General features: G+C 52.4%; 1 protein-coding gene across 2 annotated transcripts in view; it reads right to left on the bottom strand.

Annotated features, from left to right (window-relative positions):
- The window catches only part of GLTPD2 (glycolipid transfer protein domain containing 2), an 83038-nt gene that overhangs the window by 1660 nt on the left and 64065 nt on the right, over positions 1 to 17313 (bottom strand). For both annotated transcript variants that reach the window (XM_085639347.1, XM_085639346.1), the window contains exon 3: positions 448 to 614. In XM_085639347.1, coding sequence (XP_085495473.1) covers positions 448 to 614 — 167 coding nt within the window. The remainder of the gene's footprint in view (positions 1 to 447; positions 615 to 17313) is intronic.

Here is a 17313-nt window from a genome sequence, read left to right as displayed (position 1 = left end):
CATCCACCCCCAGCCCTTCTCACTCCGTCATCCATCATGATCCCTGAGATGTCTTTGCATGTGTCCTCTTCCCTTCTGGCCCATGCCCTGAGAAATGATTCTTCTGGAGCTGTGTACTGCCCCAGACCTTCTACCTGCCTAGCACAATATGGAGCTCTGCCCTGCCCCAGGCTTCCTCCCTGCTCAGCAGGGCTCAGCGCTCCATGGATTTTTAATGCCAGTTTTATGCTTAATACACCAAAGAAAAGAATCATTGAGGGAGACTGCAAGTACTGCTGTTACTGGGATCTGATTAGGTAATCTAAGGGTCTGTACTGTGAAGCCCCTTTACTATCCCAGTGGTGACCGCCTGTCCCTCTATGGTTTTTGATATCTCCTGATCGGGCCCACTGACATGCGTCTTTGGGCACATCAAGATCCCTTAAGTTGCCCTATTCAGTGACCTACTTGATGAGTTCCTTCCATCCCTCCAGGTACTCCTTGAGCAGCACCTGCCCGTCGGGGCTCACGCACTTCCTGAAGGCCGCTAGGAGCTTCCCGACCTGGAAGTCCTTCCCCTCACAGTGCTTGATGTGCAGCTCATCCTCCGCGTGGTCAGGATCCCTACCATGGACCTGTCGGGCCAAATGTGAAAAACAAAAGAGCAAAGCTGGGTTAACAGACCATTTCCTTCTGTAATACAATCATAGAATAGTGACATGTGTGGGTGGGTTATCGAAAGGTCTGTAGATCCTGTTGGTGTGAATGTTGCTTACATATCAACGTGTTCTATAGCGCGTGGTCCGTGATTCTACTACAGAGAGAGACCGAAGACACAGGAAGATGGCTAGAAGGTAAGATTTGGTGTTGATGCTGACCATAGAGGCTTACCTTCTTGTGCTGAGGCACCCCTAAAGGAACGAGTCTGGCTCAGATAATATTGGTACCTGTTGGAAGGCGTTCCCCGGGGAGGCTACGGAATGCGTTCCCGACCACCCGGAGGCCCACCTTTCCCAGAGTTAGGCCGAGCAAGAGCGGGGAGGCCCTTCCTGGAAGGGTCTCGAACCTAGGATCGCACACGCTGCGCTTACTCTCTCTTCGGATAGAGGGACACCACACAGTAATTTGTTGTAAGACCATATGCTTTTATCGATAGTTGTCAGGGATCTTTATGATCCAGCAGGCAGGTGCAGAATTAATGCCACAAGCGGCAGCGATTTCGTGATGAGGGAAAAGGGGTAGCGGGACAGTCTTTGAATCAGTGTCTCTGTGAGGTATCCGGCGCACAGCTCTCAATCCTCGCGCTGAGGGGATGTTGCTTCTCTCGGCAATCTCTGCCGTTTCTCTTGGACGAGCGGGCCGCGAGTCACTCAGCAGGCACCGGAGGTTCGTAGTTCGGGGAGCCGCGACGGCGTCAGCAGGGCTCAGATGGTTCAGAGTTCGGGGAGCCGCGACAGCGTCAGCAGGGCTCAGATGGTTCAGAGTTCGGGGAGCCGCGACAGCGTCAGCAGGGCTCAGATGGTTCGGAGTTCGGGGAGCCGCGACAGCGTCAGCAGGGCTCAGATGGTTCGGAGTTCGGGGAGCCGCGACAGCGTCAGCAGGGCTCAGATGGTTCGGAGTTCGGGGAGCCGCGACAGCGTCAGCAGGGCTCAGATGGTTCAGAGTTCGGGTGGTGTTCTTCGGTTCGGGGAGCGATCGAGCCGCGACCAGGTCAGCAGGCTCTCGTCTGTCCAGGTCTTCTCTAGCTCCCGTCCCTTCAGCACCCCTTGTTATACTTCCCCTCCTCTTTGAAATCCGGAGTCCTCGCGGAGAGGGGCCTGGTGCCTGGGGGCGGTGTGGCGGGACTTCCTGCCACTCGGCCCTTTGATCTGTTCAGGTGGGTCTGGGAGGGACTCCAGACACCCAGCAGGCGAGGCGGCCGCTCACCGGGGGCCTGGTGGTCGATCGAAACCTCCCTCGGGGAAGAGACCAGAGGTGTGACAGGGTCGGCGCCTCTCGGTCTGGTTTGGGGGGTTTCGCTCTCCCTCGGCCGGGCATGCGTGTGGGGGATCTGGTCGGCCCTCGGGATGTTGGCCCACGGGAGCCGGAAGGCTGTATCAACGAGGTTCGGCGTGGTTGCAGGGTAACTTGCTGGTCGGGAGGGCCCACGCCACGAGGCCGGTCTCACACGTGCCCCCCCCCAGCTGAAAGGCGGGGAGAACTACCCATCCACTTGGGGGTTCTCCTCGCTGAAGCGGAAGAATCGGGACAGGCCGTCCGCGTTGGCGTGGTCCGTCCCGGGGCGATGTTCCACCGTAAAATCCATCCCCTGGAGGGAGATGGACCAGCGTAGCAGCTTGGGGTTTTCCCCTCGCATCTGCATCAACCACCGCAAGGGGCGGTGATCCGTTTGTACTCGGAAGTGTCTTCCGAACAGGTAGGGCCGTAGCTTTTTTGAGGGCCCAGACTACTGCGAAGGTCTCTCTCTCAATGGTGCTCCACCGCTGTTCTCGGGGCAGCAGCCTTCGGCGGATGAAGGCTATGGGCCGATCTATGCCCTTGTCGTCGAACTGGGAGAGGACTGCCCCGATGCCGTGTTCCGAGGCGTCCGTCTGGACCACAAACTCCTGGGCGTAGTCGGGTGCTTTGAGCACCGGAGCCGCGCACATGGCGGCCTTTAGGGTGTCGAACGCCTTCTGGCAGGAGGGAGTCCAGTGTATTTTCTTGGGGTGTTTTTTGGAGGTTAGTTCTGTGAGGGGGCCTGCGATGCTGCCTTAGTTCTTAATAAACCTCCGGTAGTAACCGGTGAGGCCCAGGAAGGCCCGGACTTCCGTTTGGGTCGTGGGGCGTTCCCAGGACAAGATGGCGTCGATCTTCGGCTGGAGGGGGGCGACCTGCCCACTTCCCACCTGGTGCCCCAGATAGGTTACGGAGCCGTGCCCAATTTGACATTTGCTGGCTTTGATGGTGAGGCCGGCGCAGAGCCAGAAGGACTTGTCGGAGGTGCCGGAGGTGCTCGGTCCATTGGGAGCTGAATACCGCTATATCGTCGAGGTATGCTGCGCTGAACCCCTCTAGTCCGGACAGGACCCTGTTCACCAGCCGCTGGAAGGTGGCCGGGGCATTCTTCATTCCAACCGGCATCACCCTAAAGCGGTAGTGCCCATGGAGAAGGCGGAGCGCTCCCTGGCTCCCTTGGTGAGGGCAATCTGCCAGTATCCACTAGTCAGGTCGAAGGTGCTGAGGTAGCGAGCGGCCCGAGGCGGTCAATGAGCCCGTCGGCACGGGGGATAGGGTGAGCGTCCGCTCGGGTGACCGCATTGAGTCCTCGGTAGGCCTGGGCAAAAATTTCGTTCCGTTCGCGGAAATTGCGATAATTTGACATTTTTGCGTTCCGCGGAGAGCGCGAAAATGTCAAAAATTCCGGTTTCCGCAGCTTGGCGATAATTTGTTTCTTGCTCGCGCTGTAAAATGATACATTCTCGCGCGCGCGCGATCGTCTTACCTGAATCCCTGCGTTCGCCGACAAGTTTTCTTGATCCGGTCGCGTTCTCCATGAGATGTTGTATTGTTTTTAGCCATTTGCGCTGTCTCGCGACAGTTCGCGCCCGCAGTGACGTCATGCGTCGCGCGATCACGTCTTTCTTCTCGCGATCATGCACCGCGAGAACAACTCAAAACAAGATGGCCGCGCCCGCAAGCAGCCACATGGGTAAGTTGGCGACCCGCAACCATGCAGAAAATCGCGCGAACATGCCGGAAAAAAACTTCCGCATCTTCGCGATATTTCTGCTTGTTTGCGATAATTTTAAACATTCTCGCGATAATTTGCGAAGGTTAATTCCGCAAATTCCGCCCACCCCTAGTCCTCGGTAGTCCACGCAAAACCTCAGCTCGGGGGCGACACCCGGGGTAGCCGCTTTCGGAACCAGGACTACCGGGCTGGCCCAGGGGCTGTTGGAGGGTTCAATCACCCCGAGGTCCAGCATCTTCGCCACCTCGGTCTGGATGCAGGTTCGGACCCGATCAGGGACCCGGTAGGCCCGGTGTCTCACTGGCGGGCTGTCGCTGGTGTTCACGTCGTGGACACACCAGTTGGTGACCCCAAAGGGGTTATGGAGAAGAGGTCCGCGAACTGCCTTAATAGCTGGCGGCAGTCGTCGGACTGTTGGGCTGTGAGGGTGGTTGATAGTCTCACCCCCTCCACGGAACCATCGATCTCTTTCGCCCCCAGGGGGTCTGGAAGGGGCTCGGTGTCTTCTTCGGCCCCATCGTCGGTGGCCAGGAGTAAACTCAATTCTGTCCGTACAAAGTGGGGTTTGAGGTGGTTCACGTGGAGAACCCGGAGGGGGTTCCGCGGGGACTGCACATCGACGAGATAGGTGACTTGGCTCTTTCGCTCGACCACCTTGAAGGGTCCAGTCCACTTATCTTGGAGGGCGCAGGGTTTCACCGGGGCCATCACGGTGCGGAGATGGATGGCTTCGGGGTAATGGGTGGCATGATCCACCAGGACGAGGATGAACCGGTGGCCCTGGGCGGTCTTGGGGTCCAGTGGTCCCACGATGTCGATTCCTACCCGCTCAAAAGGGGTACTGACGACTGGGAAAGGTTGTAGCGGAGCCTTGCGCTTGCCCCCACTCTTTCCGCTGGCCTGGCACGTGGGGCAGGACTTGCAGTGGGCCTCCACATTTGCTCGCATCTTGGGCCAATAGAAGTGGGTGACGAGTCGTTGGTAGGTCTTATCTTGGCCTAAGTGTCCGGCCAGGGGTACATCATGGGCCAGGCCCAGGAGGAGACTTCGGAAGCGCAGGGGTACCACTAGTACTCGGGCCGATCCCAACTCGGCCGACTTCTGTTCGCTGTACAGGAGGCCGTTTTCCCAGTATACCCAGTGGGTGCCGGTCCGGTCCCCTGCTGCTTGGGCCTCGGCCTGTTGTCGGGGTCCAATGAGGGACGGGCAGGTGGATTGTTCTTGGCAGAATTCTTCACGGGAGGGGCCCCCTTCGCAGTGCCACTGGCCCAGTTCTGGCAAGTCCCCGAGTTCAGTCAGGGATTCGGGGTCGGAAGGCACAAACCCTTCGTCGGGAGTGGTCGCTTCGTCCAGAAGGGGGTCGTTGGCCCCTGGTGGCGTATTCTGGACCTCGGGGATGGTGGCGGTGCCTAGCGGCAGGGCTTCTCCCCCCTCGGAGGAAGGCACTCTGAGAGTCATCGAGCGCGTGGTGGCGCCTACCCATTCGGGTAGGCCCATCATCTCGAGATGGGCTCTTCGTTCCACTTGTCCCCACGGGGAGTTCTCCAGGTCGTTGCCCAGGAGGCAGTCCACGGGCTGGGAGGTTCGGACCGCCACCTTTAACTTGCCGGTGACTCCCCCCCATTCGAAGGGGACTAGGGCCATCCGGCAGAGGCTCTCGGAATTGTCTGATGATATGACGGGACAAAAGGCGCCGGGCAGGATCTGATCTTCGGAGACCAGGTGACAATGAACCGCCGTGACACTCGCCCCCGTGTCCCGGAGGCCCTCGACGCGGTGACCGTTGACCGTTACCTGCTGTCGGTACTTCTTCGTGTTGGCGGGCAGGGACGTTCCGGGGACCATCTCCCAGTCCCCTAGGGAGACCAAGGCCATGGCGGCTGGTTCCCATTCTTTGGAGTCTTCCATCTCTTCCCCCAGGGCTAGGGAGGCCATTTGTCGAGCCGGCGGGGTTGTTGTGGCGGTTCGCTGGTACATGGGACATTGAGGGTCGCTGGCATAGTGTCCGGTCTGTTGGCAGCGGAAACAGGTGATCCTCACTCGGGGCCCCGGCCTCCCTGGTGGCCCGGTGCCGGCCGGAGGTGGAGCTGGAAAGGGCGGAGGTTGTCCTCTGGGGGGGCTGAGCGGGGATCCCCCCGGGAGTTCCCTTGGCCGGCCTTGATTCCCTCCGCCCCTCTGGCGGGGGGGTCCCTGACTGTGGCGACTGTAGTCTCCCACGGGGGCCCGGGTGTTTACCCACCGGTCAGCCTCGACGGCCAGTTTCCGAGGGTCGGTGAGTTTGCTGTCCAGGAGGTGCTGGCGCAGCTCTACAAAGCAATTAGCGGACAAGTGTTCCCATGCGATTAGGTCGAACAGCTCCTCAAAGGTGGAGACCTTGCTGCCCTTGATCCATCCGTCCAAGGCCCAGCTGTAAAAGTTCACGTACTCCACCCAGGTGGTACCGGGTATCTTCTTGCAGTCTCTAAACCGTTGCCGGTACATTTCAGGGGTGAGCCCATATCTGGCTACTAGGGCCTCTTTCATGTGACTGTAGGAGTTCATCACCGTGGAGGGCAGATCCAGCAGGGTATCTCTACCCTCGCTCAGGAACCGGCCCCACAGCCCAGCCCCCCAGTCTTTCTGCGGGACTCGGTGGGAGGTCATGGCGACTTCGTAGGCTTTGAACCATTGCTGGATGTCGTCGTTCTTATAGTATTCCTTCACCACATCCTTGGGGATGTGGACCTTTGGTTCCACGGTGGAGGAGAGGGGTTGGGTTTCCGAGGGTCTGGCCTCCGCATTCTTAGCCTTGAGCTCGATCTCTTTCAGGCCACGTTCGTGCTCAAGTTGGAGTTTTCTTTCTTCGTGTTCTCTTTGTTGTTTCTTTTCCTCGAGTTCTCCTTGTAGGCGTAACTGTTCTACCGCCAGCTTCTTTTCGGCCAGTTTTAGCTCTCCTTCGATCTTTAATTTTGCTAGTTCTAGTTCGTGGTGGCGTCCTCTCTCTCGGTCCGCTAGTTCCTCTGGGGACAGGCCCCCCTCGGGGGCGCCGTTCTTCCCCGGGGCGCTTCGTGGTTCGTTGGGAGGCTCTCCTTCTGTTTGTGTCCGGGGAGTTCCTGCCTCGACCCAGGTTTTTAATGCCCCCTGGAAGTCCTCTTTCGTGCTTAGTCCGGTGGTAGCGATTCCAAAGTCTTTGCAAAATTGTTTCAGTTCTCGGTGCGTATAAGATTCTAACTGGTCCTTTTGGAATGTCGTGCTCGGGTTGGTGCCTGCGGCACCTAGGGAAGTTTCTCCTTCCATTTCTTCTTGGTAGTGCGTAAGCCGTCTACTGCACGATCTCTAGGTGTTGGCTCGGATCCCGTCGCCTGCCACCAAATGTTGGAAGGCGTTCCCCGGGGAGGCTACGGAATGCGTTCCCGACCACCCGGAGGCCCACCTTTCCCAGAGTTAGGCCGAGCAAGAGCGGGGAGGCCCTTCCTGGAAGGGTCTCGAACCTAGGATCCCACATGCTGCGCTTACTCTCTCTTCGGATAGAGGGACACCACACAGTAATTTGTTGTAAGACCATATGCTTTTATCGGTAGTTGTCAGGGATCTTTATGATCCAGCAGGCAGGTGCAGAATTAATGCCACAAGCGGCAGCGATTTCGTGATGAGGGAAAAGGGGTAGCGGGACAGTCTTTGAATCAGTGTCTCTGCGAGGTATCCGGCGCACAGCTCTCAATCCTCGAGCTGAGGGGATGTTGCTTCTCTCGGCAATCTCTGCCGTTTCTCTTGGACGAGCGGGCCGCGAGTCACTCAGCAGGCACCGGAGGTTCGTAGTTCGGGGAGCCGCGACGGCGTCAGCAGGGCTCAGATGGTTCAGAGTTCGGGGAGCCGCGACAGCGTCAGCAGGGCTCAGATGGTTCAGAGTTCGGGGAGCCGCGACAGCGTCAGCAGGGCTCAGATGGTTCGGAGTTCGGGGAGCCGCGACGGCGTCAGCAGGGCTCAGATGGTTCGGAGTTCGGGGAGCCGCGACAGCGTCAGCAGGGCTCAGATGGTTCGGAGTTCGGGGAGCCGCGACAGCGTCAGCAGGGCTCAGATGGTTCGGAGTTCGGGGAGCCGCGACAGCGTCAGCAGGGCTCAGATGGTTCAGAGTTCGGGTGGTGTTCTTCGGTTCGGGGAGCGATCGAGCCGCGACCAGGTCAGCAGGCTCTCGTCAGTCCAGGTCTTCTCTAGCTCCCGTCCCTTCAGCACCCCTTGTTATACTTCCCCTCCTCTTTGAAGTCTGGAGTCCTCGCGGAGAGGGGCCTGGTGCCTGGGGGCGGTGTGTCGGGACTTCCTGCCGCTCGGCCCTTTGATCTGTTCAGGTGGGTCTGGGAGGGACACCAGACACCCAGCAGGCGAGGCGGCCGCTCACTGGGGGCCTGGTGGTCGATCGAAACCTCCCTCGGGGAAGAGACCAGAGGTATGACAGGGTCGGCGCCTCTCGGTCTGGTTTGGGGGGTTTCGCTCTCCCTCGGCCGGGCATGCGTGTGAGGGATCTGGTCGGCCCTCGGGATGTTGGCCCACGGGAGCCGGAAGGCTGTATCAACGAGGTTCGGCGTGGTTGCAGGGTAACTTGCTGGTCGGGAGGGCCCACGCCACGAGGCCGGTCTCACAGTACCTTAGAATAAGCATTAGGCACACAGTGGAGAAATAAGGAGCTTGATTCTGTATCACAGAGCAGGTAGAAATTAAAGAGACAGAAAAAGTGGATTCACAAAGTGCTATGAAGAAGAGAAACAATTGTATTAACAACATGGAGGCGAATATTATGTTGGTTTAGACACATGTAAAACACAAGAACAACGAAAACTTTAACAAAAAACTTCAATTCCCATCAACCCTGGGAGCTGGACAATGTCCCCACGGGTGCACCACTAGCCCAGCATATATATTTAGTCTCTATTCACTTCCTCTTTCTTGATGCAGCTTAACATTGTTAATGAAGAAACAGGAAGACAATGAAGAAAACACAGACACACATCACAAGGAAAACTACCATGCAATCACAATCCTCAGAAAAGACAATAAGATGATTGGGGCACTGTTGATGTTGGTAGTACTAATAAAGAAGTGAACATTATACTAGGGGTGGGCGGAACTCGCGGTGTTTCACTCCGTGGAGTTCCGTTGAGTTACACGAAAACTCAGCGAGATTCAATGGAGTTTCCTGGACGGGTAGAATTAGGCACACCGCGCTGTTTGTTAGCACCAAGAGCTCGTTCCACGCTGAAAAAACAACGCAATCTGCACCATACGGCATGCCAGAGGGCGCTGCTTCTCATGGTGATTTTCCTGCCGCTCAAGTGGATTTTCTTCTAGAGTGGCAGTTTTCTGACCGTGAATGGTTGCAGCCAGCCGCGTTTGATAAATGTCGCTGAGTGCCCTTTTAGCAACTACAAATTGCACTAGGGGACGACAAATCTCGCTCGTTAACTTACCGTTGGTGAGCGACGTGTGAGAAAAACTCTTCCACGTAGCGGTTGGCGGAATTTTGCTGGGACTGGCCAAAACTGCCAACTCTGATGGTGGAGCTGGATTTATCACCCACCCCTGCATTATACCTTGTAAGGGAGGGCCTCAAATTAAGTAAATATCCTTCAGACGTAGTGGTGGGATAATAGTCGCCTCCACGGCCTTAATTAGGACTTTCATTCAGAGCCAGTGGAAAATCCCCATTTTATGACAGGACCAGAGGCTCCCCTTATGGTACTATAAAGCTTAGTGACCACAGCAAACGAAGCATGAAACACAGGTTTACAATAACATGTCTTAAATGTAGAAGCTGAAAAACAATCAGCTGCTCTCAGAATATCTGCTAGGCTTGCGCTGGCCCTAGAAGCCATGGCACGTCTGGAAGAATGGGCTCCCAAAAAGGAAATGCCCATCCTAGCTCGTGACATGACCCACTTTACCTATCTGGCCAAAGACGAGACGCAGGAGTGCGGGGTTCATAATGCAAACAGGGAGCTGATCATGAGATGTTCTGAGCGGTGCCAATCTGACCTCATATTCCTTATACACCGTACCACACAAAACTTTGGGTGATCCTGAAAAGTGGGGTACTCCACAGTTAAAATGAGGGTCTTAGTACTTCTTCAAATAGAAGAGACCCCCCCCCATGGAGTAAATCACTAAGTAGAAAGATCCAGAGGTTTCACATCAGAAACTCTTTTAAAAGAAACTAAACACAACAACATAGTTAACTTAGTTGGAAAAGCTTTCAGTCTTAAAGAAGAATTATCTGTCCAAACATGTTTAAGACAACACTGACATCGCATTATAAAGTATATTTAGGTTTTGGAGGTACAGTCATCCTTATTCCTCGCAGTAATCCTCAGACCAGAGGGTGCTCACCAACAGGTTTCCCTGCTGTATACTGATGGTGCTTAGAAATTGCTGATCTGTGTGTGTGAATTGTCCGATACGATATCCCAGAAGCCGTAAGATGGCCTAGATAATTGGCAATGGGAGTGACATCTGAAGGAACAGGATCTGTGCTTGATTCCAAGCACCGAGCCCAGCCCGACTGGATTGTATACTCTTGCACGCCATCCCCAGAGCCCATGCCCTGTTGATGAAAGTGAGAGTGTCTAACAAAAGTCCTGGGAGAGACCAGATAAACCTGCTCCTTTTCAGGTGATCAGTTGAAGATTCCCCAATATTAAATTGTGAAATTGGCCTGTCGGGTCCCTGAAGAGCTGTGGAGACACGGGCATGAGAATTGGGACTTTTATTGACATCTGCAGGAGATTCAGTAACCAAATCTTGGATGGCCAAAACGGAGTTATTATAACCTGGCATGGGAGATCGTTTCCAGTCTGGTTTTGAGTAGGCGACGGGAGCTCATTGAAAATCGTGGAACAGCATGAGCAGTTCCCTGATCCCATGGATGCAGAAAAGTGTTGGCCGCCAGAACATTGCAATCTGGTCTTCAACTCTAGGACTGGAGAATCTGGGTGTTCAGTCTGGATACGAAAAGGTCTTTTAAGAAAGGGCCTCACATATCTTGGAGATATTGATATGCTGGGACTTATAGCTGTCAAATGCTGACATCCTTAAAGTGGCAAGTACAGCAGTCTGCTTACAACCCCCCTGGCATGTTTTCGATTGTTACTGATATCTGATGTGTAGACAGTATTCCCATAATTACTTCACTGGATTGGCTAGGATCTTCGAGTGATTCCCGCCCCAATAATTGGTGTGTCTTACTGTTGTGAAGTTGTTCATTTTCAGTGGAACGGAGCAACGAGCATGGCCCTTTGTGAAGCTTTTGATCGGAAAGCAGCTTGCAAGAAGCTCTAAATAGTTTATGTGCATGGAGGATTTTCTCATTGACCATATGCACCAGCCAAGAACTTGTCACAGACGGCATCTCACCTGGATGAAGATGCGTTGACCTCTAATAGAAGATCCAGGATGGAACTGAAGACTGATCCGTTGTTCGCGCCTAAATGTTTTTTAAGCACCAGGTTGTTTCCTCCCTGGTGTCCTGATCTAACAGAATGAGGACTGAATAGCTTAAAACTTTGCTCAAATGTTGAATTTTTAACCTCTGTAATGCTCGATAATGAAGTGGGCCTGGTAACACTGCCCGAATTGATTATGCTAAAAGACGACCACTCCCACAAACCCAAGCAGAGGTATCTAAGAAGAGGCTGAAAGAAGTGACAGCTCTTTCTTGATAACCTTGAGTTTCACCTCTGGAAGTTGGAAGGTAGGAGATGTTGAATTCACTAGAAAGCCCAGAAATTCTATTGACTGAATTGAAGAAAGTAAAGACTTTTCCTGTTTCTTTACGAACCCCAAACATTCAGTAAGGAAACTGGTGTAGTCCCTTGTCTGGTTACATTATCAAGATGTTGTCCACAGAGGTAGCAGACGGACCCTTCGAGATCTGAGGTGAGTGATAACTCGTTTGAGCAGCTTGTTGGAGCACCAAGGAGTGGAGGGCAGATCGAAGGGAAGTGAGTCGCAGCTGTAAAACCCTCTGTCCCATGGAAATTGAAGGTACTTTTGATGAGGGGGGAATGGGGATTGAGAGATATGTATCTTTAAGGTCAAAACTTATCATCCAATCTAGGGATTGAAGACAATCATTAGATGGAGAACAGCCTCCATCTTGAAACTTCTTCACAGCACAAATTAATTGAAATGTTCGAGATTTCTCATCTGTCTTACTTTGTTGTTTTTTTTCCTACCAAAAAGATATTGCTGAGAGGGCCTGACTGGTTGAAAATAGAGTGCTGTTTTGCTTCTTTTTGGAACAGATCGTCTATTTACTGACTGATCAAGGCATTGTCTGATTGGAAGAAATGTATTACGTGGTGATAAAATGTTTGAGAAAGTTAGTAGAAATAATCTATATGATGTCACTTTAACTTCTGAAGAACCCACATGTTTGATGTTGTGAGAAGCTGGCCTGGTATATGCTGTCCACTAATTAAAGTGGGTACCCTGCACCAGTCCAAACCCTTATGTTGATTTAAGAAGTCAAAGATAACCTTAGAAAGCTCTCCAAGTGATAGGAGTGGAGAGCAGCCTCCAGGCTTAGTCGTGAAGGAATGTTAAGAAGCTTGTTTTACCAGAATGCAATCTTAATGTGTTGGTTAAATGAAAGGAGAACCATACAGTAGTTATAAAAATTATCAATTTATTGTTATAACCCACCTTAAATACCTCACAATATGTTATGGTATGTTATGTTAAAATACAGTTGTAAAGCGCACGTACACCCGGGAGGTTTCATGGCGCTACTTTGATTGATACCCAGCTCCTGGAGAACATTCAAAAAGCCTGTCGGAATAGCGAAATTTTAAGGAGACTTCTGAAGCCAAGGAGATCGATGCAGAAGCGAATTTCAGAGGGGAGGGAGTTCCAGAACATGGGGGCCAAAATGGCAAACCTGGCACCACCAGTGCGCTTTAGTTTAAAAGAGGGAGTGGACAAGAATTGCTTGTGGGCTGAGCAAAGATTGCGTGTGGGAGCGTGCTTGTTAATTAAGTTGTTCACAAATTTAGGGCTTCTTCTATTGAGTGACTTAAAAATAAGGCACCCAACCTTGAAGGCACAGCGCTGGGTCACTGGAAGCCTATGGAGTTTCTTTAGAAGAGGAGTGACATGATGGTTCCTAGGTTTATGAAGAATCAGACGTGCGGCCTGATTATGTACCATCTGCAGACATTTAGATAAGTAGAGGGGGATGCCAAAGTAAAGCGAATTAGCATAGTGGACATGGCCATGGCGATAATCACCTGAATCCGAGCTTCATGGGTAAGCAATCTACAGATCTTTTTTATTTTTCTAAGTTGGAAAGAGCAGGTAGAGATCACCGACCCAATCTGGGGCTTCATAGTGAGGTCTTGACTGATTATTACCCCAAGGCTCTTCGCTGAGCTAGCTGGAGAGGGGGACTGACCCAGCTCCCTTGCCCAGAAAAGAGGGCCCCAGAGATTTTTAGAAATACCACCTGTTAAAACCAACTCCGTCTTGTCCAGATTGAGGTTTAGATGGTTACTGTTCATCCATTGACTAATGAACAGCATGATAGACTGAAAGGCGTGGACCGACTCCGAGGAGTTGCTGATAGAGAAAATAAGTTGAAAATCGTCAGCATAGTTAAATGTACAAACTTGGCGCTCTTTCAGGGCTCGGACAAGAGGGATAAGGTAAAGATTAAACAACAGGGGAGAAAGTGAGGAGCCCTGAGGAACTCCACAAGAAATTCTAATTCTGGGGCCAGTAAACTGTGCTGTACAGACCGCCTGGGATCGATTTTCCAAAAAGGAGCTGATCCAGCCCAGAGCAAGTCCCGAGATTCCTGCGTCCCTCACGCGGTCGACCAAAAGATTATGGTCAACTGTGTCAAAGGCCGCGGAAAGATCAAGCAAGACAAGAGCCTGCGAGGAGCCACCATCGACGAACTACGGAGAGTGTCCAACAGTGTAAGGATCACCGCCTCGGTAGAATGAGCCGGGCGGAACCCCGCTTGGTGGGAATCAGGAAATCAGTATGACATCTCGTGACATAGGCTTCCAAGACCTTGGCTAGGTAAGGAAGAAGAGAGATTGGTCGATATTTAGTTAAAATTAGCTGATCCGCGCCCACCTTTTTCAAAAGGGGGACAACAATTGCCTCGTTGAAAGTGGCAGAGACGATGCCCTGGGACAGCGACTCATTTAAAAGGTTGAGGGCAGGACTGGGGAAGGCAGTGAAAATTTCCTTCAAGATGATAGGGGGACAGCAGTCAGTGGGGGAGCCAGATTTGACTTTAGAAAGGAGATCCACAATGATATGCTCATAGATTATAGGGAATTGCGTAAAGGTGCTATGATTTCGGGTGGTATGAGAGCTAGAGTCCAGATTTTGGCAAACCGGAATACTGGACTTTATTTTTTTACTTTTGTCAATGAAGAAGAGATTCAATGAGTTGCAAAAGGTTTGGGAAGGGGTAGGCTTGATAGAAATTCTGTCGGGGTTAGACATCTCATACACTATAGAGAAAATCTCCTTTGAGCGATTAGTTACAGACAGGATTTTAGAAGAAAAGTATGCCGCTTGGCAGCCATTTATCTTCAGATAAATAGTTACGACTCCACTTTCTTTCCAATTGCTCTAAGACTAGTTTTTGATTTTTCAGCTCGGTGGAAAACCATTTCTGAGCGTCATGGCGACGAGTGGCATGAATCTTCCTGGGGGGCGCAAACTTGTCGCTAGCAGCCAGTAGTCAGCTAGTTAACTGTGCATCAGCCAAGTTAATAGAGGAATGAACGGGAGGAGTAGAGTTAGCAAGTAAATCAAGTGATGATGGTTTCTCAATCTTATTCCAGTTTCTACGTGTGCCATCTCTTAAGCTGGGGGTTTTGGTCCAAAAATGATCATGAATAATGAATTTATTTACATGGTGATCTGACCATGTACATGGTGAAACTGATACAGGGGACATAATAATGTTGTCTGTCCAGACCTGGTCAAGGATATGCCCCTTATTATGAGTGGTCGTGGACACCTGTTGTGTTAAGTTCAGTCCTATAAGTAGCTTGGCAAGTTGAGCCGATTGGGAGCCGCCAGATGTTTCATTGGCCCAATAGTTAAAATCACCAATCATCATGACTTTTCCATAGTTAGTAACTAAATGCGCAACCTGTTCACCCAAAGAATGAGGGAAAGAGGGCATCCTTTGAGCAGGCCTATAGAGCAGGACACATACTAAAGGGGCGGTATCAGATTCTAGTTCAAGTTTTATTACCATATTATTGACTAAGGGTAGATCTAGAGGGGTTAAAACAGTATATTTACAGTTGTGACGTGTGATAATAACTACTCCTCCGCCAACTTTCCCCTGGGGACGGTTGGCTTGGATGATGTGGTAATCCAAAGAAAGTGCAGCACGAATATCTGGAGAGGACTCCTGAGATAGCCAGGTTTCAGTGAGCAGGAGAAAGTCTGGCTGCTCAAATTTAAGCAACAGAAAAATTTCCATCTGGTGCTTACCCATCGAGCGGGTGTTCAAATATATAACAGAAAACTTCCGAGCACCGTTGCACTCTTGAGTCTGAACGAAAACCACCCTATGAGTACCACAGAGTTCAGGAAAAGCTTCTCTGGATGCAAAAATCCCCTGTTCAGTCAAGCTGGAGTAGGTGAGGGGATTAAGTTTGGCAGAGACATCGTGCAGTGCTATCAAGTCAGAGGCGGTGTAATTAATCTTATTTTGGGCATAATGACAGGCCCCGAAAGGGCGCGGACGGGCGCAGACGGGCTTGCCTTTTGCGCGCCTTTGGCGCGCCCACTGCACGCGTCCGCTTCGCTCCCGCACTGCGACCGGCATGAAATGCCCGGTGGCAGCCTTAGCTCCGCCCCCCTTCACTCTGATTGGCTCCCGAGTGGGCGTGACAGCCGGCAGCAGCTGGTCCTGCCTTGAGCGTGCAAGTAAGCTATAACAAATTTCAAAAATGCATCCAAATTCAGTACAGCAGCAGCAGTTTTAAAAAAGAAGCAGGTTTTTAAAAGTAAGCACCAAGAGCGTGGGTATCAAGGCACAGTCAAAGGCTACACGCAGATAAACGCAAAGCACACAACATTGTGGCACAGAAACAAATGTAAGTAGCACTAATACACAGTGGGCACCAGGGGGGGACCAAACCATATACTAATATAGTGGTAAAAGAACCACAACTCGAGTCCAAACAGTGTCTAGAAGATGTAGAATCGCTGGGACCCCAAGGAACCACCCAAGGTGAGTAAGGAGGGACCTCACAGAGGACGGGTGCAGTGAGAGAACACGACCGCGTGCTACCTACATTTCAATGGGAAAGTTGCAGTTTTAAAGTTAAGGACCCTTCCCAGTGGTTTACGAAGAAACCCTTTAGAACATAGAAGGTTGGAGAGCCGCCCCACCGATGGGTACGGAAGTACCAGAGTTACCTATCCCAGGGAACCTGGGTGCATAGGGTCGAAGTGGCGTCGGAAGCCACCGTCGTTCTCAATGGGAGTCTTCAAAGAAATGCCACTGCTGGAAAGAAGCAAAGTGTTTGGTGGAACCCAGAGGTGGATTCTTGATGGAAGGAACCTGAAAGCAGAGGGGATTGAGTCTGGGTCATTCAGGAGTGACCAGGGGCTCAGTAGACGAATGCCCACTGATGTCGTGTGCTTCAGGTGTGAAGATGGAGAACTTGACTCTACAGCTGCAGGGACCAGGAGACGTTAAGTCAACCAGGAGCCGGATACGAGCTGTCCCACGAAGGATGTCGAGTGTTGAGGGGTCGGTGTCCGGCGGGAGCACCAACAAGCCTTGGCAGCGGCAACCCATGAAGAGGTCAAGGATTGCGGTCTGGCCCAGCAAGGACCAGGGAACTCACTACAGCAAGGGGAGTCAGTGCAGGCCTGGAGCAACCAGGGGACCCCAAGAAAAGGAGTGTTGTCCCTCAAATGGACCCACAGGCAGAAGGCACAGGAGTCACGAGGGGACCTCTAGCAGTTTCACAAAGTAACAGCAGCAGGGCACAGAGTGCGAGGAGACCAAAGTCTTTTGTACGAAATGTGCACAGAGGTTGGGGCTATCGATAGCCCACTGCACTTAGTTGGGGAATGCCAACAAGCATATGCACTTGCAAATGTACGCTGTGCAGAGAGGTTCTGGTTATGCAGTCCTCACAAGGGATACTGGCCTCGGACTTGGTGAGAGGACAACTCAACCTCAAACAACATAGGAATCCACCTACTGTGTTGCTTGATCGTTCGGAGTCCGTAGTAGCTCAGGATCAGCAGACCAGTCCGTTGCGTTACGGTGCCTGCAAATGCAGGGGAGTGACTCTTTCACCCCAAGGGAGATACTTCAGTTGTCCTTGATGCTCCACAGGTCCTGCAAGGAGCCTGCATGGTGCACGGGCACAGACGATGTTTTGGATGGAGAGGGAGACGAAGTCGGGCCCGGTCGCAGTCCAGCAAAGTCCAGAGTGTCCAGACAGTCAAAGGTCAGTGGTTTCTTGTCCAGAATCTTGTGCACGTCGAATCCAAGGTCCTACAGCCAGGTAAGCCCTTTTATACCCACAGGAGAGGGTTTGGACAGATTCAGGAGACCGTCCCAGGGGAGGATCAGG

This window comes from Triturus cristatus, chromosome 12, assembly GCF_964204655.1.
Source record: "Triturus cristatus chromosome 12, aTriCri1.1, whole genome shotgun sequence".
In the NCBI taxonomy this organism is placed as follows: domain Eukaryota; kingdom Metazoa; phylum Chordata; class Amphibia; order Caudata; family Salamandridae; genus Triturus; species Triturus cristatus.
This window is presented reverse-complemented; position numbering and strand designations above follow the sequence as displayed.